At 38.4% G+C, this 23,748-nt stretch overlaps 1 protein-coding gene across 19 annotated transcripts in view; it reads right to left on the bottom strand.

Moving 5' to 3' along the window:
- SGIP1 (SH3GL interacting endocytic adaptor 1) overlaps window positions 1-23,748 on the bottom strand; it is a 196,694-nt gene that overhangs the window by 65,646 nt on the left and 107,300 nt on the right. For all 19 annotated transcript variants that reach the window (XR_013762481.1, XM_079131492.1, XM_079131504.1 and 16 more), the window contains 2 exons: window positions 2,338-2,362; window positions 1,322-1,373 (listed from right to left, as the gene is read on the bottom strand). Coding sequence is in view for 18 of the 19 variants with exons in the window: in XM_079131492.1 (XP_078987618.1) it covers window positions 1,322-1,373; window positions 2,338-2,362 (77 nt within the window). In the remaining variant the exon portion in view is untranslated. The remainder of the gene's footprint in view (window positions 1-1,321; window positions 1,374-2,337; window positions 2,363-23,748) is intronic.

Below are 23,748 nucleotides of genomic sequence, written 5' to 3'. Positions count from 1 at the left end.
CAAAATACAAGAGACGACTCAAAAATTAATGCTGAAAAAGATAGACAAGCTTTCAAATATTTTTTTCTTGATAAAATTGTGTGTGTGTGTGTGTGTGTGTGTGTGTTGGCTTGTGCATATATACATGCAAGCGTGTGTATATAAAGCATGTGGATATAAAGCTTCTGTATGGCTAGACAGTTTTTACATAAAGATACCAAATGTAGTATGGGACAAGAGTGTTGGTAGGAGATAAGATCCCCCATTCTCAATGGAGGACCAGAGTGCTGGTCAAATGGAAATAAGTTGGAGGAGAAAAGGTCTTTCAAAGCATCATAATTTTCTATACCTAGAAGAGATAATACTAGAGATAAGTTTATTGCAAAGCCCTGCTCTGCCTTCACTCAAAAACTATTTTTCTGTGTCTTCACCACATCTCTGAGTTGTAACTAAGGCAGTCTATGATTAGTGAAAGTCGAGCTTAGGGATGTGACGTCACAAGCCACCCAAACAATAGGTGTTTGAACAAGAAACTGGGTTGCTCAGCTTCTAACTTCATTGTCCCCGCTCCCAACCAATGGCTCCTTGTGACCTCCTAATACTCCGGCAAAGTATATCTGAGAGAGAGAAGAATAGTGCTGAAACTATCAGGGGGAACAGGAGGACCACAACATAAACTCTCTCCAAATTACTAATCCAGACTCTTAAGAAAGAGCTGCACAACCATCCCCATTTCTTCTCCAGACCTCATGGATCCTAATGAGTTTTCTGTGTGTGGTGGGGGATGGGGGGTAAGGAGGGGAAGGTGAGAAGACGAGAGGGGCTGGGGAAGACAGGGAAAGGTTTAAAAGGATCAAACTTTTAAAAAGAAATAGCAGCCTTTTTGGAAAACAATGCCCACTTGTATAATATTTTACCCAAAGAATACACTGTGAAATACAATGTTCTGCTAAAAACAAACACCCAAAGATTCTTTTGGTGTGTAGCAGATGATATGTATATCATGAAGCTGTTGTATACAAACAGAGAGACTTTACTTCATAGAGCAAAATAAACATATTTTAGATCGGCATTTCAGACACTAAAGGATCTTACAGTATGAGCCTTTAGCCTTCTCATTTTGGTAGGGAGTTACTTTAGATAACTGCAGAGTACTCCCTTGCAGAGCACTCCCTTGGGGTGCACGTATGAGAAATGATAACATGCTATGGATGCACGAACTTGTACATGCTGATAGGCCCTTCGTTCAATAGGAACTGAGAGTTAGACCAAAGGATATTTGCCTAACTTTTAAGTGTTCACAATGCCTCACACATAACACAACTCATGTCTTCATGCTCACCTTATAAGTTCTGGAGTTGGTGTGGAACGCCGGGGTCTTGCCACTTCTTCACCTGATGCACAGGACAAAAGACCTTTTCAGGCATATTTTGACTATTCCCTTCTGATGTGTCTAATGAACTATGTTTGGAAATGCTTAGAGATTGAAGTTCCATCAATAAACAACTCAATAAGAAAATTGTGCACAAGAGACCCTCTCCCCTGGCAACGCAACAGACATATATTTGTCACATGTAGTGGCATTTTCTCTGGCATTTGTAAAACCTCATTAACCAAGGAATTACCATAAACAAGCCATCAAATAGATTTGCAGCACTCAGTGGAACAGCATACCAGTCTTTGAATGTCTGCTGCCTTGATCAGTTCTGTTTCCCAATTATCATAAAAGAATGACAAAGCAGCCATATGTACGTAGTAAACGAATCCAGCATTTTCTGCCTATTCTCTTCTTAAAATGCCAAGAAAATGTTTTATCTTTTAACTGTGGACCACGAATTTATAATTCCTAGGATGTGTTGTATGCAGCAGAGGAAAATCATGCCCTATGTATATTATAACCTATATCATATCACTATGGTTGACTAAAATATTCATATCAAATAGCACAAGAATGGGAAAGTTGAATTTACCTTCAGTTCCTTCTGGCCTCCTCCTCTCCCCACCCCCATTGGCAAATGCACACTTGATTAAATTCATTTCTAAACTTAAATAATACAGTAAGAGTCGACAAATACAGGAAGAAAATAGCAAAGTTTTTCCGAAAAATATATTAATTTTTTTGAATTTAAACATTAATTATTCAGAATCCAAAGAAGCACTTTATCATAATGAGAATTCTTTGCTGTAAAAGTTAAAAAAAAGGAAAAGAAAGAAAAAAAGAAAAAACAAAAACAAAAAAATAAGCCTTAAAAATCAAGCCCAAGAGTATAAAATTCAAATGTATATATGCTCCAAGAGCCAAGGAACTATTCCTTCTTTCAAATTGTACTCTATTTCTGGTAGCTAAGATATACTTACTGGATAAGTTCCTTTTAATTGCACCCTAGAATTAGAAATAGACACTATAAGGCTTAAGACCACATATATGTTATGTACAATATGTATTATTTCTGTCATTGCAATTAAACTGAACTCAAGAAATGCAGAAGGGAAAATGAAAATTTTCTCAGAATCATACTTAAGTTGGAACTTGTGGACACACACATATACCAGATTTGCATTTTATTCAAAGGTGATAGAGTGGAAGGGAAGGTAAATCATAAGTCTTCTGATTGAGAAAACCCCCTTACCTGGGTAGATATGAGAAATTAAAGACAAATAATGAATAGTTCATTAAAAACAAACCCCTCTTACACTGAAACAATAAGAAAATAAATCCGAGTTTAACATATGATTGACATTTGAAAGTTCTAGACTGTATTTGAGAATACTGTCTGCTCCTAGGCAGGTGGGGTCCCCAGGTTGTTAGTAGAAGCAGTCATCAGCTACTAATTCAATTAAAAAAAAAATAAAAGTGGTAAGTGTTAAAGGGAGGGGAAACTTGGAGGCATCCACCACCAAGTGATTTTATTGAGGGAGCTAAGGAATTCCATCCTGCCCACCCGGCTCTTTTCCAATTTCTTCCATGTACCTGCCACTAGACCCATTAGTCCACTAATTGAGTTATTTCTTTAGTTCAAGACATTGTCCTACTATTGGAATACAAATAGCTTTGGTTCGCAGGAATAATGTGAGCAGGTCATTTCTAGCTTTTATAATGTCTTGGCATAAACTTATTCTGATAACAGAAGAATTGATTAGATACCAATTTTTGACTTAAAAACAGAAACTGTGAAAGATTCTTTGTGTGGGATGCTACCATGGGACCACAGAAAGTAAGGCATGACTAGGCATGGCCTGACTTAGTAGAAAGGCAAGGACACAGTTGGGGACAGGGAAAGTAAGGGGTAGGACTATGGATCATCCTGGTGAGGTGCCATTCAACATTTTTTTCCCTGCTTTCTACCTGTAGTGAAAGGTCAACCTGGTGGTCACAGATCTCTTTTAGTCTCTCAGATTATACCATTAACAACTTAGGACATGATCCAGCACCTCTGTAATAGAGCTGTAAAAAGTTTCTTTTCCGCTTTCCTAAGGATATATTAGAATTTTCTCTTCTTGTTTGAACCAGTTTAGGATGGAGGAGCAGTTTCAATCTGAACAAAAATCCATTAGCTGTTTTCTGGTGGGTGACTCAATCCAATTATTATTTTATGACTTGTTTTGACCAATAATGCAATCTGTTTTCCCTTACTATGTGTGCCAGGTAGAAGATTATTGCATAATTAGCAAAAAAAATTTAATAACTATGGTCATTTAATTCTGCTAAGGTCATTAGGGGAATTTGGATATGATTTTTTTTTTAAATAATGAGGATCTGTAGACAAACAACTGGAGAATAAATTGTTTAAATGGGGCTAAAATGTTTTTCTGGGATATGGACCCTCTTGATAGTGAGAATTAAATTAATTGGGTCTTAAGGAATTTTAGTTTAAATAGTCAATCACAAGATCAATAAGTTGGCATTGAGGGAACAGGGTCCCCCAGTTCTGTGAGAACTGAGATCTAGTTGCTAGGAGATCCCAGGGGCTGGACTGAAGATACTTTGGTCTCTCTGTCCTCCTCCTTTTATTAAAAATTTTAATATGCAAGAAATAAGAAAGGTAGAAAACTTCTTTTGTATTCATCAGTTATTACTGAAAGATACTAGAAAAGAAGTCCCCATAACATTTTAATTAAATACTTCTCATGAATGAATGGTCACAAGTTAAGGGCAAGCCAGACGTGGAAGAAATATGCAAGAAAACTGTTGGTTGGAAATTAGAAAGAATAATTGAATATCAATTTGGAAAGGAACAGATATTTGAAATATCAGTAGCACGTCAGCAGCAATGGAGAAGAAAGTCTCACTGTGAGCTGAATCTAGCACACAGAACGTGATGGTTCTGGTGCTGCATCATGACAAATCTCCTCAGGTTGGTCTGATATCAACCACACAACCACACTCAGGACAGAAGCCCATTGACTTAAAAACCTCCTCCTCACACAGGAACATATTTTCCTCCTTTCGGTGATGGATGTTGCACGTATATTGTGAATCCATTTTCTTTATTTTGAATTAATGGAAGGCATTCTTTCTTCCTCTGCTACACCATCTGACATCTGGGTTGGAATCCTCACACATGGAGAGCAGTCCCTACAGATGCCATCTTAACTTCTGGTATGTAGTTTAAACAGAGAACCATCAGCTTGGCACCTGAGCAGGGCATTTGCCTCCAACTAATTAGCTGGACTGACACAAGCCTAGGGATGTTTCAGAGGGCGTTGTTTTCCGTTTCATTTCCTCTTTAAAGTGACTGGTTAGGTAGATGGGGTGGGGGGAGTCATTTCAAAAACAGTCAGGCTCTTCTTGTTCTAAATTCTTCAGATTCTTTAACTTGAGGAAAAGGAGATTTCACTTTGGCCAATGTGAACTGCCATTGATAAACCCTGCCAAAATTGTTTTCAGTGATGAAATTTAGAATGATCTGACAATCCAGGAGTATTGAGTTGAAAGTAAGTCTGATCCCAAAATGGAAATTCTAAATATGTATCAGTGTATACTGGTTCATGTAAATAACTATCCAAGCACATATTTTGAACTACGTGGCTTAAAAAGATGATTTTTACTTTCTTTATAGTTTTATGATTCTTTATTATCATATTACTATCAACTTCTATGGTGCTTTCTGACCCATCTGTAGTCCTTGGAGACGTACACACACACACACACACACACACACACCCCGCAATATACACATACACATTTTTCAGATTTATCACTAGGAGTTAGAATTCCCAAGTATTGATTTAGTCTGCTGTGGAAACGTGCTCTGATAATTCTAAAATATGCCCTCAACACTTAGAAAATCAGAGGATTCCAACCAGTAAACCTAATTCATCTGCCTCATTCACACTAGTTATCATAAATTTAATGCGAAACCAACCTGGCCACCTTGCCTTGGCAGCAATTTTCTCTATACATGTTTAAGGTAAAATGTTGGGAGTTCTTACCGGGCTGCGCCTCTGTGATCAGCAAAAAGGAATAGAGAACAGATATCTAGTCAGAGAACGATGGATCAGTCAACAGACGTGGATAATCCAAAACTTCAACGTGGCCACCACACACACACATGCTCCAAATAATCAGGCCAGAGAAAGGCAGGCACTGTGTTTAGGGTTCATTTAAACCATAGAAGGCTTGTAAAACCTAAGAGAGGGACTGTTGAATGATACAGCTTTGCTATGGGGATGTTTCAGTTTTAGTTATGTGTATGCAAGAATAAGGCAGAAACATACAAAATCTTTATTGACAGTGTTAATGTCTTACTACAAGGAGTTTTCTCCAGATTATTTGAAGAGGGAGGTCTCAGAGTAGAGAGTACAGGGAAGACTGTGTCCTTGCATGCAACATGGTGTTAGCAAGCATCACAGATCCAATGCATTTCCCATAACGAGGGCCTAAAACAGAGCTTCCAAACAAATAAGGTAGAATGTAGAGCCCTGTTCTTTGGTTTTTCTCTCTAGTGTTTTTTAAAATGTCTGTTTCTAAGGACATTTTATTCTTTTGGTAAGTATCTGTCCTTGGCCTGGCCATGTGGGCATCCAACGAGTAGGCATGTGATGGGGAAGACCAGTAGCTCCTGACAAACACAGGCGGGGACAGGGAAAACTGCTCAGCAACAGAACACGGTGGACCAGACCAGGTCTGGAAAACAGGAAAAACGAGCTGACACATGACCTCTCTTTCCTCCAACTGTGACTGTGGCTGCCACCAATTTACCCACAGCCTCTGAATAATGTCCCTTTTTAGGATCTTTTTGCAGTAACAAGAGTGACTAGGGTGTGGGAGGGGAGAGAGATGTGCAGAGTTTCACTTTGCGGATGTGGACTAATCCAGGATTCACCAGATTTGCTCTTGGCCTCAGACAACTCAGGCCAGGAGCAACAGCAGAGGTGGCTATTCACAGGAGGAGGCTGGGTCACTTCCCAGAACAGACAGGACACAAAGGCTTGTAGCCTTTCATATCTGGGAGGCCTCCAGGGGGATCAGGTCTATTGCCTTTGTGATGCAGAGAGGAAAGGGAGATTCCAGGACACACAGCTAGTAAATCTGTGGAACCAGGGAGCAGAATTTAGATCTTTGATCTTCTATTCTCCTGTTCTTTTTATGATTTTAAGAATGACTTTGTGGGAGAACTTCTAGAGCAGAGAGTCACTGAGGGTAACATCCAGGAACTGTTATTTCTAAGACCAGTTTCACAAGTGGCTAGGACTTTAGACACACATACTTTAGTCAGTTTTCCTTGTAACCATCTAGATTTTATTATTTGCCCTATTTCCTAGGTACTACTCCCTAATGATCTCACCTTTCTCATAAATCTGTGTGCATGGATGCAATTTAAACAAAATTAGAAAAAAAGGCACTTATCAATTATATATTTTAGAGTTTAAATAAAATCTCTTACAGACTAAACTATATCATGTTAAGAGGACTATTCACTTTCATATGAAGATATAGACTTAATTATTCTTTTTTTTTTTTTTTGACTTAATTATTCTTTAGTGACCAAAATTCTTTAAAGAAGCACATGTGGGAATTTTATGACAAACTTTTAAAATATAGCAAAGAAAGGACTAAAAGTGACACAGTTCCCACAGTATAAAATTATGAGAAGTAATGTGAAGTAAAATGCAGATTGCAACTACAGGGAAGCTGAACCTTAAGTACAAGAAACTTTATCAATTTAAGATGATATAAAATGCTTTTCAAAATAATTTTGACTATATCAATCCACTCAAATTGTTATATCTCAATTTCTGATGAGTTGAAAACCTACATTTTAAATCAATAGTTCAAGTTTGTGTTTTTCCTAGTAAAAAATTATTTTATGAAACAACATTTTGGAAACTCTGCTTCCAAATTCTTTCATCAAAGACTAGTTGTTCAAATTCACATGGTCACAGTTTGATTGACAAGAATCCAAAAGCTACGGCTAAAAGTGGTGCAATGAGCAGATGCAGAAATCCTGCAATTAAAGAATAACTGAAATCCTTAGAGGGAAAAGTTTCCCAGAAATTAAATGGAAGGACTTTATATACATTATCACCAGTGAAGAGCTCACTGGACAGAAAGATCAGCAAAATTATTATTAGCCATGAGTGAGGGATCTTTGCCTGTTAAAAATTTTATTTTCCCTCTCCCCTGCCATTTCTCAAGAATTTCAAAGCATTTAGCATTTTGTTTTTGTTCTATTAACATATAGAATCTGCATCAAAGATAGGAGAAAACAAATTTAGTATTTGGACTTGATTTATTCTAAAAATTGAAAGAGATATGTCCTTCGTGGGGAGGAGCATGTGGGGCTGGGCCAGAGCAGGGCTGGTCATTATGCCCTGGTGAACTGGCCACTATTCAGGAGCGCCCTGTGTCTGCCATGTGAGAATGTGGGCCTCGTGCTCTGGTATCTTATTTTTGTTTTTATTTGTCTCTTTACATTTATTCCCCATGGTACTGGAGATTTAATCCAGGGCCATGTGCTTACCAGGCAAATGCTCTACCACTGAGCTACATCTCCAGCTCTATTTTTCTTTTTTTATTCTGAGACAGGGTCTTGCTAAATTGCTGGGTCGGCCTCAAACCTATGATCTTCCTGCCTCAGCTTCCCCAGCTGTTGGGATTACAGGTGTGTGACATATCTTTAGAGAGAAGATGAATATAAAAATAAAAATTTTAATTTGAAATGTTCTAAACTTTAAACATAGGCTAACATTGTTTTAAACTACACAACCAAATAAAACACCTCTTCAGTTGTTCAGAATCTGCAGGTGGCCAATTTGTCCCTGATTGTAGGCATTTGTATCACACATAATCAGTTCTCATAAGATCTGCTGTTGTTATTTCATCTCTATGCCTGATTGCTTAGAGACTTCACAGTTGGTCTACTTGGGTTTTGAGCAAATTTTCTACATTTCTAATTAAACATTAGTTGTTAAATTCTCTTGGGTTTCTGATGTATTCTGGAGAAGTTTCTGGAAATTGTTTTATGTTCCTTTCCACTTTTGTTTTGATGTTCAACTCCAGATAACTCTTTCTTTGTATTTTCAAAATGGGTAAACAGCTAATTTATGATTTGGTCACTAGAATGAAGATCTTTCTTTAGCTAGAACATTTATATAATGTTCAAAATTTATATAATTTTCAATATGAACATACTTCCCTAAAAGAAAATACTGTGATGTGTGCCCTTTATAGTTTCCACAGTGTCCTTATATCACACCACAGTTTTGTTATTTTTTTTTTAAAACAAGACTTATTTAAATTCAGTTAGCTAGGATACCTTAGTCTTTTATTTTTCCTTTTTTTTTTTTCCTTTTTTTCTCTCTCTTTATTTTTTGTTCTATGCTGGGATGGAACTCTAGGCTTCATACCTGATAGGCAAGTGTTCTAGCACTGTGCTATACTCCCAGCCCCTGGAATACCTTGGTCTTAACCAATGTGGATAAGTATTTTGAGATATTTAGAAGTAACTAAACCTCATCTGTCTTGCAAGTTCACTAAATAACCAAGTCTCAGATTTTGAAATTTTAAAATATCTTCATTTGCTAAATTCAGTGCTTTGGGGAAACAGAAAAATGGGTGATAAACTACAAAGCATCAAACATTTTTATACAGTCTAGTCATAGAACATTAAGGGATTCAAGTTATAGAATTTTCTAGGAAAGAATTAGGATGTTGGAATTAAGTTTATTATTATGATCCCAGCAAACATTACTATTTATTTTTAAATGCACTAGGGTGAGAACAAACCATCCAGCAAGCTCCTATTTATTTGCCCACAATTGTCTTTGTCTGTATTTGAACTTGTTCTCATATATTACAGGATGATCACAGAGAATACGTATTATATCCAACCACACATTTAGATGATCTGAAATTCCATGTGGGAAATGAAACAAAGAACCTGCCACTAACCAACATATCATTCAGAGGTGACCAGTCCAATGCATCAACAAGACAGACATTTCCGAAGAAAAACAAGGCAAGGGGGTGGGGGAAGGTTCATTCTTGAAGACAAGACACATAGATGAGAATGAAAAGATGTACATGTTAAAGTTGCTGTAAGGACAACAGGTGTAAAATCAATGAGGAATGGAGAATTTTTGAAATACAACAGGCAAATTTGAAGTGACCAAATCTGGTTCATTCTAAGAGTGATCCCGGATCAAAGAGAATAGATGAAATTGACAACACGTATAGAAACAAATGTCACTGAAGGGCACCAGCAGTGTTTTACTGTGTTAGTCATTGACAGTTACTGGAAGTGGGCCATTCAGCTTAGCGATCATCAAAATCATAACCATAATAATATGTGCTTATTTGAGTTTTGGAAACAAAAAGACTTGGGTCCACATTTTGATAAATTTTAATACTTTAATCCCATTTTTCATTCTTTTTTGTGCCCTTATCACAGGGACTTCCTTCAAGTGCAGCATTCTGCATGTGATGCAAGGACTGGCATGACTGGTTCAATGGGCAGGCTAAGAGGTGACAGCATCTATTGCAAGTGTCCACTTAGGTAAGTTAGGTTGAATCAACCAACAGCTTCTTGGTGTTTATTAACATGAAAACACATGTTTATAGTTTACACTAGTAGTCACTTGTGTCAGACTTCCATTGGCATCTTGGGAACACGTTTCCGATAAACCAGGCAATTGAAAAGAACATAATCCCTCTCCTCCGACCCTGAGATCTTTCCATGTTGTTCTAAAATAAAAAGATGTAGGTACCTCATAACAAATGTGTGCTGTCACTAAAAAAATCACCCACCAGCACTAAAAAGTAACATCCAGGGGATGATTTACATTTTACAAAGATCCTCTTTCTCAGTCTCTGACAATTCCAGGAGGGGATATTTTGATTTACTGAAACAGAAACAAACTAACAAAAAACCTTCAAGACTCCCTAAAACTCCCTTTTCCCAGGCTAGCTTTATGACCATACAGGATGCTACCATGTTGTACATTAAACAAAAGAATCAACTTAAAAAATGTTTGCCTAACTCATGGTATGTATGTGTAGCTTGACTTATTCAAGTGGAAGCTGTAGAACCTAAAATATTTGATCATATGCTTGTGATTGAAACAGAGGTGAATCTCTACAAAATTACCTGGGAGCCCTTAATGACAGGGTTGCAAAATCACTAAGCAACCAACTTCCTTTTCTCCCCAGGTGGTGTAATTAGATCTTGTCCTGGTTTCAAAGGTCTGTTTTTAAATTCTCAAAACCTTGTTTAGGTGTATACCACAGTCAGTCATTAGATATGCAGATGGTAACAACGAACAGAATTAATAATGTTTGGCCAAAACATGGAAAGGATTTCTTATTTCTTACCGGACTTTTCCTCTAAAAGCGAAGGCATGAAAGGAAAAATAAAGAGAAAATGAGAGAGGTGACATGTATCTTCTAGAAGAACCAGGGCTCAGAATGACCTCACAAGGCCGCTCTGTAAGGTGCTGCTTCTGTACAAGCTTCCTCTGTGTCTGATAGGATCATTTCTAGGCTGCTGTTTTTAGTTCAAACTTCAGAGGGCAAAAGGTATGGCCTCCACTGGAGCACATTCTGAGCTTTCTTTTGAATAGTTTATTTTATCCAACAGATTTGTGCCCTGAAAATAGAAGTAGCCCTTGTAATATTGAAAGTGGTTAGAAAATGCCATTTGTGCATTGCTGCCAGACCTGGTCCTAAAACCATAATGTGAGTTTCCCAGAAATTCCAGTCTTGCTAGAAAACCTGGTACTTATCATCTTTTCTCAAGTTGCTCTGGCTAGAACCATGGATCCCTCTTTGAAGACATCTTTAATTCTCCCCACTCTCCATTGACTCTTTTCTGTACCAGGGATTGAACCCAGGGGCACTTAATCACTGAGCCACATCCCCAGCCCTTTTTAATTTTTTGAGACAGGGTCTCATCTCACTCAGTTGCTTAGGGCCTTGCTAAGTGACTGAGGTTGGCTTTGAACTTAGATTCTCCTGCTATTTCCTCCGGAAGCACTGGGATTACAGCCATGCCTGTGCCAGGCCCATGGACTCTTTTTCCTGAAGAATCAACCCTCTGATTTCCTGATCAACTGTCTTAGAAAGGCCCTCATCATTTCCTGCCTACTTTTGCACTCCAAGAGTCTCCTACACAGGCTTCTTAGCTGATGCGGATCCTGCTTCCTGTTTCATCTCCTAATCCATTCTTCACACTATCCCCAGAATCATTTTCCAGAAACAGAAGCTAATACAGTACCCTCTCCTTCAAAAATCTCCCTGCCATCCAGAGAAGATAACAGAAACCCTGCCTGGGGCATTGAAGACCTTCCTGTGGGCTGCGCACCCTTGGCTTTCTGTGAGCTTAGCTGCCACTCTCCTTGACCCCTCAGGGGTACTCTAGCACTCGCAGGCTCCCTTGCCATTTGTCTACTCCGCTTCTGCTTTCAATGCTTTGTCCTTCTCTCCCAGTCAAATTCTTACTCATTTTCCAAAGCCAGTAACATTTCTTTCATGAGACCTTTTTCTAAGCTTCCCAGTCAGAATAAATTGTCCCCTTCTCTCATTTGATTGCAGCACATTCTTTTTCTTTAAAACAATAAATAAATATTGAAGGGCCTTTCTATTTGCTTGGCATTTATTAGCCTCCAGGAAAATGAAGGTACACATTGCTAGTATATTTTCGCAGTTCTTGTTTTGCTCTGTATCATTTAGATGTCTCTACTCAATTATTAACTCACTGCAATGTTATAAATGAACTCTCTTTAGCTCCGAACAGTGCTAGGTACACAGTAGGTACTGAAAACATGTTGATGAATTTGCTTTTGGGGGCCATTCAAACATTATGCAAACATTTGAAGCATAGTCTTTTGATATATGGGAAGATGAATTGCTCTCTGGAAGAAGGCTGAATTGTAAATGGCACAAGGCATGTGGCCCCATCTGTAATGGTTCCTTCACCAGCTCCTATAAATATTTCACTTAGCTCCCACTTAATTGTTAATTTCTCTGCCCATTAGTGACCTTAGGTGCTAACATATGTTACAAAGGCTCCAAGGAGGTGACACTGCTTTACGCAGACATTAGTATGGAATTATGTGATCAGATCTCCAGGGTGGAATTTTCTTCTATAGTAAATATGCATGCTTCAGAGCAGCTGAGAACCGAGAGAGGGCCGTATCCTTGATGCCACTTTTAAAAGCAGATGCTTGGTAAGTAGCACAGAGAAATGAAAATTATATAACAAGGTCCGGGTCCTCAATCTACAGAAAAAAAGGAATTTGGGAGTTAAAATCGAATAGCCTTTAAGGGGTTGTCATGGTGGAAGGAGGATGTGAGATTTTATGTACTCAAATTAGCTCAGCCCCTAATTTTCTGGATGCCTTTGGGCAAGTCACAGTGTGCCTCCATTATGTATTTTCTAAAGTAGGGATAATCGTCTTCCTGGGGATGAAACAGGATTGAAACAGGAATGACACTAACCTTTAAAATTCCACAAGAACTTGCTATTTTTACTTTATGTGGTTGGTTGGTGTCATTATTGTCCCTAATTTATCCAAGAAGAAAAGGAGGCTCATAGGAATTCCAAGGTCACATGACTACAAAAGAACATGGCCTTGACTGGATCCCAGATTATCTAACTCCAGAGAGACTGGTCCAGGGTGGACCCAAGACCTGTAAATAGATTGAACCCACTTCCTGGGTTTCATCAGCTTTGAGATTGAGAGACCATGGAGCTAATACTCAGAGATCATAGAGCCTGGAAAATAAACTAGTATCTTTCCAATGAAGGAATTAAGCAGATCATACCCATTTATAGTAGCAGGTCTCAGAGAACAAGCTACTCAGAGGGAGAGCTTATGGTTAGTGGCAGGCTTTCAGTTTCTGGGATTAAACTCTGATCATAGAATATAATTCTCAGTCTTTTGTCTAATTAAATACATCTTATTTAATTAAAAAGAATAAACATGAGCACACAAATGATAAAGGCCCCTGCCCTCCTCCCTATACCTTTCTACCCCACAATGTCTTGAACCATCTTGATTCAACATGTTGTTTTGCTTTCTTGGCAGCTACCCACACTTAGCCTATGGCCTCTTAATTTAAGGGTTTCTTCTGAATGTTAAAAAAAAGAAAAGAAAAAGAAAAAAGAGAACAAACATGACAATTCTCCTTATGGGAAAACAAAAATATTTCTTGATTTAAAATGAGCTAACATGAGAAAAAAACACAAAACTCTCTGAATTTGACTTAGTTTGCTCAAAATTATGGTCTCTGGTTTCATTCATTTTCCCGCAATGACATAATTTCATTCTTCTTTATTGCAGAATAAAGCTCCATTGGATATATATGTCACATTTTCTTTATCCATTCATTTGTTGAAGGACACCCAGGCTTATTCCATAACAGGGGCTGTTGTAAATTGTGCTGTCATAAACAAGGGTATGCATGTATTTCTAAAGTATGCTGACCTTAATTCTTTTAGATAAAAGACCATAGAGTGGTTTAATTGGATCATGTGACAGTTCTATTTTTGGCGTTTTGAGGAACCTTCATACTAATTTCCATGAAAAGAGAAAGGAGACTATTAGGGTAGAGGTAGGGAATCAGGGGAAGGGAGGTGGGAATAAAGGGGAGGTATTCAGGAGTGAAATTGGTTATGTTTTTATGTATATATAAATATGCCATGAGGAAACTCATGATTTTATATAATTAATATGCACCAATTAATATATAGATATTATAGATATCATATATTAATATTATATATTAATATATGATATCTATAATAGCAATATATATATTAATATCTATATATAGATATTATAGATATTATATATTAAATAATATCTATATATATTAATATATATATTTGGTGCTGGGCATTGAACCCAGGGCCTTGTGCATGGGAGGCAAGCACTCTACCAACTGAGCTATATCCTCAGCCCAAAAATAAAAATATTAAATATTAGAAAATTAAAATACTCTAATAGCATTAGAGTTGAATTTTAATTATGGAAAAAACAAGAGAATTAAGAAGGAAATGTATACTTCCAGGCTCACTTGTAACTAGAGAGAGAATAAGTGAATTTTTGAATTGGACAAAGCATTTACCTAAAATATAACCACTGCAGGATCTCTAAGGACAGGGATTTTCTTGTTTGATATCCTAAGAAAACAATTACCACCTGGTGCAGTGGCACATGCCCGTAATCTCAGTGGCTCAGTAGGCTGAGACAGGAGGACTCACGTTCAAGGCCAGCTTCAGCAACTTACAAGGCCTTAAGGAACTTAGTGAGACCCTGTCTCAAAAAATCAAAAGGGTTGGGGATGTGACTCAGTGGTAAAGTACCCTTTGGTTCAATTCCCAATGCCAAACAAACAAACAAACAAAATCACAATTACCAATTTGCAAGCCTTGTTGAAGGCAGCTCATTCTTAGGCTCATGAATTTTCCAAAAAACCCATAGATCCTGCCCTCCATAGAGCCAGAATTTCTTTCTGATTGTTACTGCTCCAGAAAACTTGGTAAGTCGAGAATTTATACAAATTAGGTCTTGTCAAAGCCTATGTTTTTGCGTGACGTGCTAGAAATCACTAACACTTAAAATAGGATTCTGTTTAAGAACAGAGCCAAAGCTAACAGTGGAGTATGAAGGAAATACACACCAGAATTTTGATGACCCTTGCATTAGGTTTTGTGCTCTGAGTACACTCCTGATACTTAACAGCTCAGTAAGAACAGAGCTGCCCATGGGAGTTTTTAGCATCAAGTGTCATAGAGTAGACTAAAGTCATAGAGTAGACTAAAGTCTAGTTCAATCTGTAAGCCATTTTAAGAGCTGCCATTGCATAATGTAAAAAATTGGATAGTTGTATTCTGAATTTTTATTATAACTAATGAGATTCTATTATAAAATAATCACTTCCTATGAGTTATTTATGACTAGGAAGGTGTTCACAGGGAGCAAAAGTATTATTTATTCATTTATTAAGCCATTAACTGGTATTTATTGAGCACATAATAAATATGAGACACTATTCTAGGCATATTGGTAAGAACAAAAACAAAAAGATCCAATGATCTTACTTTTAGGACTAAGAGGACACAGACCACAAATAAGTTATAAATGTAATAAAGAAGTAAAGTAGTTATTTTTAAGTTATTATTATTATTATTATTATTTTGTACCAGGGATTGAACCCAGGGGTGCTTAACCACTGAGCCACATGCCTAGTCCTTTTTAATTTTTATTTTGAGACAGGGTCTCATTAAGTTGCTTAGGGCCTCACTCAGTTGCTGAGTCTGGCCTTGAACTTGTGATTCTCCTGTCTCAGCCTCCTGAGTCGATGGGATTACAGGTGTGCTCTACCTGGTGATACATGCAATTTTTACATGGAGAGCAAATAAAGGAGTTTGGAAATGCCAGGGCAAAGGATCTTGTGATTTCAGATAAGGTGGTTAGCATAAGTGTCCTTGAGAGAAGGTGACCTGAGTTGGTGAGGGAGGTCATAATGCAGGTATCTGGGGAAAGAGGGTCGAGCTGGGGAACCAGGAAGGATAGAAATGAGCAGGAAGAATGGCAGGTGTTAGTCTGGGGACTGGGTGTGACCTGGCCATGAAGGTCTTGAAAGTCACTTAAAGACTTTAGCTTTACTCTCTTCTGATGCAGCTCATTACTGTTGCTTATCAGGGCTTCTCCAGTGTGCATGTTTAGTAACTACTGGTCATTGAGAAGATAAAACAGATCTGTAGATAAAACAGACCAAAAAAAAAATATATATATATATATATATATATATGAAAATACATAGATGCAGCATACACTATTATTTATTAGTACTCTTTGGATTCCCCATGTACCATGTTGAAAAATAATACAGTATAAAAAAGGGTTTCCAATAGGTTGGAAGGTAGAAAGGGAATTTTAAAGGGGCAACAGAATGAGGTCAGTGCATCTCACTTCCGTCTCTGCTGTCCACTTCAGGACAAGCAGCTCAGGCTCTCTGCTGGCTGGTGATGTACATGGGGTCTAGGGGCATTTAGAGGCTCTCCTTCAGACAGATATAAGAAAAAATATCAACTTCTCTCTGCTTAGAAATGACATTTTCCCCAGTTCATGGAAAATATTTTTATATAATTAATGTGGGTGATTCATACTCTGAGATTTTTTAACAAAATAATTAAAAATTACATTTATTGCTATAGATTTCTGACACTAAAAATTTAGAGGGCAAAAAGATACATACTTCTTTCTTACCCTGTTATACTTATTTTATAGTATTATTCATACATTTATAAAAATCCTTTAGTATGAAAATAATAGTACAAGAAAGATAATCTAAAATTTGACCTTAGGGTCAAGGATCACAAAGTGACAGAAAATCTAAGGTCTTAGTTAAGAAAAGAGACATTTCATCAGAATTTGAAGGAGCAGAGATGGATTAAAACAAAAACTAGGACCCATGGTGGGGGGTTGGGTAGAGCCAAACACATTAATAAACTTTTTAAAAGAACCTGCAAATTTTAAGAGAAGAAAAACAGGAAGGTTTTACACATATTGTTCATCTCTCCAGTAATGGAGAAAGAAATTTGGTGGAGTTGAAGGGGAAAAGATCTAAAAGATTGAGAACAATAAATTTGCTTTTTATAAAATAATGTGAAGAATGCAAATTGTATTATATTCTAACTAGCCACCAAGTTCCAGATAATTTCCCATGGTGAAGCACATTCACCCACCTAAACAACAAAAGGGTATTTTTTAAGCACCTACTATGTGTCATCCAAAGCTGTGGGCTTTAGAGGAAATGGCCCCTTAGAGAAACAGCATAGAATCTACAACCTCTGAGTGCAGGAAGAGTTGTCAAAAACCCGCACTCAGCAAACTGTTCATATATTATGCTTGTGTTAAAAACTTATTTTCCACATTGATTTCTTCTTTACAGAGCCCATTCTCCTCTGATTGTGGCCATTAGACACTAAAAAATAGTTTCAAATTCTAAGCTTCATATTAGAAGGACTAATTCCAAGTAGAAGAACTTAGTGATATAAAACAGCCTTTTTAAATATTACAATTGACATCATAATTAAAAGCATGCCATTCAAGAATTTGCTGCTCTGGTGAGGCTACTCTAACTTTTTTTTGGTGAATATCGTATGGGTATAGTTTCATTCAACTAGATTTTAAATTGATAGCAGAAATTGAGAGTGGTCTCCAACTGCAGTGATCGAACCCCCCCAAATGAGGTCAGCTTGCCTGAGGCAGTAGGACTCAAGAATGGGGAGTTAAGGAAGGAAAATCCGACTCTTACACCTCACAGGGGAAACAAAATACATGGTATGTGTACTTGAAAGCTACGACCAATTTTAGCTGGGAAGTAATGACTACGGTGCTCCAGATTGAATACTGAATATGTTATTCATTCATTTTCAAGGAATGAAACACACAACCCAACCATGTCTTCTTACCAAAGTAAGAGGACATGGAAGGTCTGGAAAGTGGTACTGTGATTTTAAAGGTCGGGAAATGGAAGCAACAAAGAATTCTCCAGGAAAAATAAATTAAATAAAGGGGGAGAGAACCAATGTGTATTTGACACTAAACTAATTCTTCTGCAGCTAATCTGTGTGTGTGTGTGGTTTTTTTTTTTTTAATAACATAGGGAAGGGAACAATATATTTTGAAAAAGGAAGTTCCCACCCCTTTTCCCCATCTATCCTTCTCTATAAGGTCTGAAAAAAAAAAAAAAAAGTTTCATCTCAGGTGTTAATTCTGGCTGATTTCCCTTAAGTGGCTTGAAGCTCAATCTAGAGGGGGATTCTTAAACTACATCTAGCTTCTGGGTCTGCTGAGGGTGTGGAGGAGGGAGTATCGGCTTGTATGCCCCATGTTGGTCTAGACCAACCCAAAGCATGGTTGCCCTATAAAGTTCTCTTGATGAGCAGAGCCAAAGCTGTACCCCTGCCCGTGGCCTCCCTGCATGTGAGGTCGGGGTCTGAGCAGTCAGTAGGAGCATGCATGCGATATTTAGCCTCTCCTTGCACCACCGAAGCAGCAGCAGCATTTCTGCCAGGAGACAATGCTGGCGTGTAGGAGACTGGAGCTCTCCTCCCCAACTGATGACTCCTTGTTTTTACTGAACTCAACGGGGTGCTGAACCTTCTGCCAAAGTGAGTACAGGAAAGGGGGTGGTGTTTCCAAGCAGCAGCAAATGCATGGATTTTGCTCTCTGGCAGGCTAATTTGGGGGTGGGAGGGTGGGTGGGCCACCTGGAACCGACAAACAGCACCAGACTGTCTCCAGTTCAAAGCTATCAGTCCCTCTTCGTAGTTTTTGGATAAATAACTGTTACGGATTGCAATTCTCCAGGAAACAAGATTAAACTAAGTGCTCCTTCATAACTCAACATCAAGTTCCTTAATTCCTCCCAACACTGCATTTTACAGGGGAAGGGGAGGAGGCACTAGCCTACGTGCCAGAATAGGGTGCCTCCTCCCCTCCCATTTTTCTCCTCTTGACTTCGCTCAAGTCCTCCCTCACTATTTTTATTTTCCTTCTGCCTCCCACAAGTCTCTCAACTGAAGGAAAAGGAAGGTGTGACTGAAAGGGAAGTGACAGTGAATGGGCCTCCCCTAGGTGACAAGGCACAGGGCTGGGCATTGTGCAACACCATCTCTCATCATTCTGCCAGGGATCCTGGGAAGGTCCATAACTATTGTTACTATTTTCCATACTTGGAGTCGGATGCTCTGAGTTAAGGAACTTGCCCAGGATATGCAGATAATAAGGTACGGATTTGATTCAAAAGCCTGTGTTCTTCCTATTTATCCTTGAGCTTCAAAGGAAATGCTCTCCTTCTCGGTTTTCTTGCTTTACACCCAGTTGACCCAACAACAGAGAGCTTCCCAAAGAGACTGTTAGGCCAGAGAATACAGCAGAGAGTAAGAGTTGGGAGGGATCATAAAGGTAACTGAAGCCTAGACCCCACCTTTGTAGACAAGAAAATATATTGTGTTTTACCTAGGCAGAAAGGGGGTAGATATGGGAGTTCCAGTCCTGGCCCTTGAACCTTCAGTTGCCTCTTGATTGGTGTTGGTATAAGAGGCTTATTTCTTTGCAAAATGGGGCTATCATCACACCCCTGCTCTTTCAGAGTACTGCTGCTCATGCATCGTTTTGATCATGTCATGATCGAACACATAAAGCATTATTACAACCTACCACTGACATAAAAAGTACTTGCTGACTGATTCATTGTTTGGGGTAATTGAAATATAAGTCCCATAAAATTGAGTTGTCATTCTTTAACATTTGAAATAAAGGTGCATGACGTCTGAATATGAAATGAGTGAATTTTAATAAATTACAAATCACATATGACCTAGCAGCATATGACCAGACCTGGTCAGCAGCCTGGCTCTCCTGTCACAAGGGCTGACAACATGAAGTGCTGTAGAAGGAGGTATCTGTGATTGTGCGGGAGAAAGGCCAAGAGGTGGGCATCAAAGCTGGGACCGTGGGAGGCTGAGCATCCATCAGTAGCACTCAAAGGGTTGTGAGTACTCAGAAACTGTATGCATAATGTTTAGGGAGAGCAAATGAACTTTACTTTTCCTAAAAAGAGTCAATAGCTGAGACAAAGTGCTGAGTCAGAATGTAAACAGTTCAGACTTACTCCTGAGCAAAACTTAATCAATACAGAACTAAACACTTTTGGATAAATCACAACTTCTCCAGGTAAGCCTGAGGTATTTTTGGCTCACAGAAGAACAAAGGGTCCGTAGCAGCACATGAGGGAGGGAAACGATTGCACCAAGAATCACACAGTTGTCTTTTTACTTCCATGAAAACTACAGGAGCCACAGGTTTCCAAGTACCTAGTGAGCACAGAACATGCTACAGATGTGTCAGAGATGGCGCTCCTTGTGGGTTCCAGAGGAATGGAGATGTCCATGTAAGACCCCTAGAAGGGCGAGGAAGCAGGGAGACCCCAAAAAGAGGGCTGAGTGGAAGTCAGGCAGAGGTTTGGGCCACAAGGGGATTTTCAGCTTCTGTGTCCTGCTAGCAACATTGGTTATATGTCGTTTTCTGATGTTTTTTAAAAGTAGAGTGTTGGCAAGAAGGTTAGACAGACTGTTCAATATTTCTGTTGCAGGCTCTCATGGCCCAGTGCATGGAGAGGGTTCAACAAATATTTGGTGAAATAACTTGAAGGAGAGTAAGAAAGTCCATTCTCCATAAAATAAACTTGGCGGGGCATGCATGATATAGTGTGCTATTGCAAATGTTAACCTTTAATACAGTCTCCAAAAAGAAGTACCACACTTATTCAGGAGATGTTGATGTTACTCAAATGATTTATGAAAGAAATTATCTTTAAAATCAGTTTACAGGCATTGCTAAAAAATTGTCTATTTTCTCAGTTTGATGCTTAGGATAATTAATTACTGATAGTGGAGCTAAATGACTTTTGGATGTTTGCGTTACCTGATTTATCACGATTAATGATAATTTTAAAAAATGTGACCTAGAGTGTCTGCAGACAATTCTGATGATATAATCTCTGAATGTACTGAGTACTTATTATATGTAAAGATATATAAGTATAATAAATATATGCATATATTTATTAACTCATTTGACCCTCAGAGTAGTAATATGAAATAGGAGTGGGAATTATTTTCATTTACAGATAAAGAAAACAAGGCAAAGATTTTGTAACGTGCCTAGGATCACCAGCTAAGAATGAGTAGAGCTCACTTGTTTGAATAATTAGGACGTAAGTGGAATAAGTGTCTATTTCCACTTCTCTCAAATTACCTTAAAGAGAATTGTATTCCATTTAATTATATGTCGAATTCTGACTTTGCTGTTTGTTTGCTTTTGTAAAGGCATATTCTTTAGTGTTCCTGCACCCATTGTTTTATTTAGCTCCTTTTAGAAAATAAGGACAAAGCTCTTTGTTGGATGATTTAATAGAGGTTTGCATCTACCCTGAATGTGTGGGATGAAGGGAAACAAAAGACATTATCTCACATCTCTGTTTCTATCTTCTCTCTTTTTTAGGGGGATTGGTATTTACATTGTACTAGCAGAAAGAGACAGTCATCACATCCACCACTCTGTAGGTAGGTGTTTGTTATTCCCATTTTAGAGACGAAGACACCAAGACTTAAACAGGTCAAAGACTTTGCCTAAATAGCATAGCTAGCAAGAGGCCAGGTTCAGGTCTATCACTTTTCCCATTGTACCTGAGTTCCTTCAGGGGTAAGTAGTTTGTATTTGTATTGAAAGAAAAATCAATCATAAATGTCCAGAAGGGAAAGAGTTGAATTAAAAATGATTTCCCTAAAAGGTGATTAAGTTAAGAATGAAAGTTCAAGGTAGGTAAGAGTTTCCCAGGCTCCTTTAACTGAACTCAAACTCTGAGATATAGATACATTATATTCCAGGCCTTGAAAACACAGTATATTTTTAGGACAGGAGATGGGATGTGGGGAAGCAGAGCATGACCCTCAAATAGGGAGAAAAAGATTTTTAAAAAAATATATAGATTAGTAATGAAGAAACAAATGCCTGCCGAGTACCAATCATGTCTCAGTTACCATCACTAGGATCTTCTGAGTGCTTTGCTCAGTCAATTATTGATAACTCTGCCATGGACCCATGAAATCTGCAGAAAATTTCCCTCAGGACTGTTATCATCCTAGCTTTACAGGTGAGAAAATAAATCTCCAGAACAGTCATGGGGCTTGTATAAGGTAGAATGTGATATTTCTGGCATGGGGTCTGGACCTGTCTGAATCCATGTTCTTTGCTTTTTCTGTTACTACATTGCTAAAACCTAAAAATTCTAGAACCTAAAATTCTAGAACCAATTATTTAAACAGATGGTCAGAAAGAACTTGGAAATGAAGGTGTTAACCCTAGGTACTAGTGTGAAGAACTTGTCAGGGCAAAGTAAATCCATCACTCGCTCTGATGGGGCTTCTGATCTGGTAGATCCAGGAAATGCTGCAGACATTCCAGGTCTCTCAAATTCAGCATTGCATTTAATAAGGTTCCCATCACTAGTCTGAATAGAATGGAAATAAGTGGCCGGGAAGAAGGCACAGTTATGTGTGGTGGTGAGCGAGATGGATGGGTGACTCACTGGAGTGTGGTAATGTGCCACAGAGCTCTTTTCTTGGCCTGGTCTCATTCACATGTTTCTTCACTCACTCACATACTTGCAGGCATTTATTGAATGGCAATGATAATGAGGCCCTATGTCAGGTACAGGGAATTTGTGGTGGACACCAAAGTGGGCCATGCAGATTTCTCTTCATAAGGTTTCTTGCACAAGCTGCTAGTAGTGCTACTGACAGTCTTCAATTGTCAACACCTCAAGGTCTGCCTCAGCTACAGAAAGCGACCTTGCTCAAGGTCACGTCCCTTCCTAGGGTGGCCCCTACAGGAGTAATGACTGGTACAGTAGTATACAGGGTTTTCATCTCAGTCAAACTCAAGGTAACACTGAAGGATCATTTTTAGCTCCATAGTTCTCCTGAGATCAGCTCAGGCTGTTGCTGGACATGTTAAACAGTTCAACTTCTACCTCTGCTCACCCCATCCCATAGGTATTAAGCCCAAGGTCACTTGTTAATAAATGACCTGCACACTAAACTTTGAGTTGGAATCCATCTTCTCCACAGAAAACCAGTTGGCAAAGGAGGGGTCTTATCCTTTGTTCATACTTCAAAGAACATAATCATGACCAAGGACAAAAAATTACCCATTTAGTTTACCCGAAGGAAGATTTTTCTTTCAACAATGAAGCAGTCTGCCTTAAAAAGTAGTGAACTTTGTAAGAGGGAGGCATTGTTACTGTTGGATGATTAGGAATCAACCAAGCAAGATGATACTTGACTGAAATTTGTTTCTGTTCATCCTGCTGTTAGCTAACATGTAGTGCAGCATGGCTACTAGTTACAAATGAATGATTCAAAGTTTCTAAAAGGGAAAATCTTGAATTCAACTGATTCTGGGAATAATTTTGAAGATAAGTTAGGAAAAAAATCTCATGTTCAAATGAACTCCCCTAAGTAATCTGAGATTACTTAAGACACAGTGTCAGAAACTGACAATATCCTCTGATAGCCATTTGTTTGTCTTTTAATAACAGAACCTGAATTTTAAGTTCAGGTAATCTAAAAACAGATTTGAGAACAGCTCAAAGTAAACTCCTTTTCCTGCTGCACCCTTAGTCACACATCAGGTGGGAGGAATACCTACCAGATGGCTCAGGCACATCTGGATATGGGATTCAACAAC

Source organism: Sciurus vulgaris (genome assembly GCF_902686455.1).
Source record: "Sciurus vulgaris genome assembly, chromosome: 1".
NCBI classification, from domain to species: Eukaryota; Metazoa; Chordata; class Mammalia; order Rodentia; family Sciuridae; genus Sciurus; species Sciurus vulgaris.
This window is presented reverse-complemented; position numbering and strand designations above follow the sequence as displayed.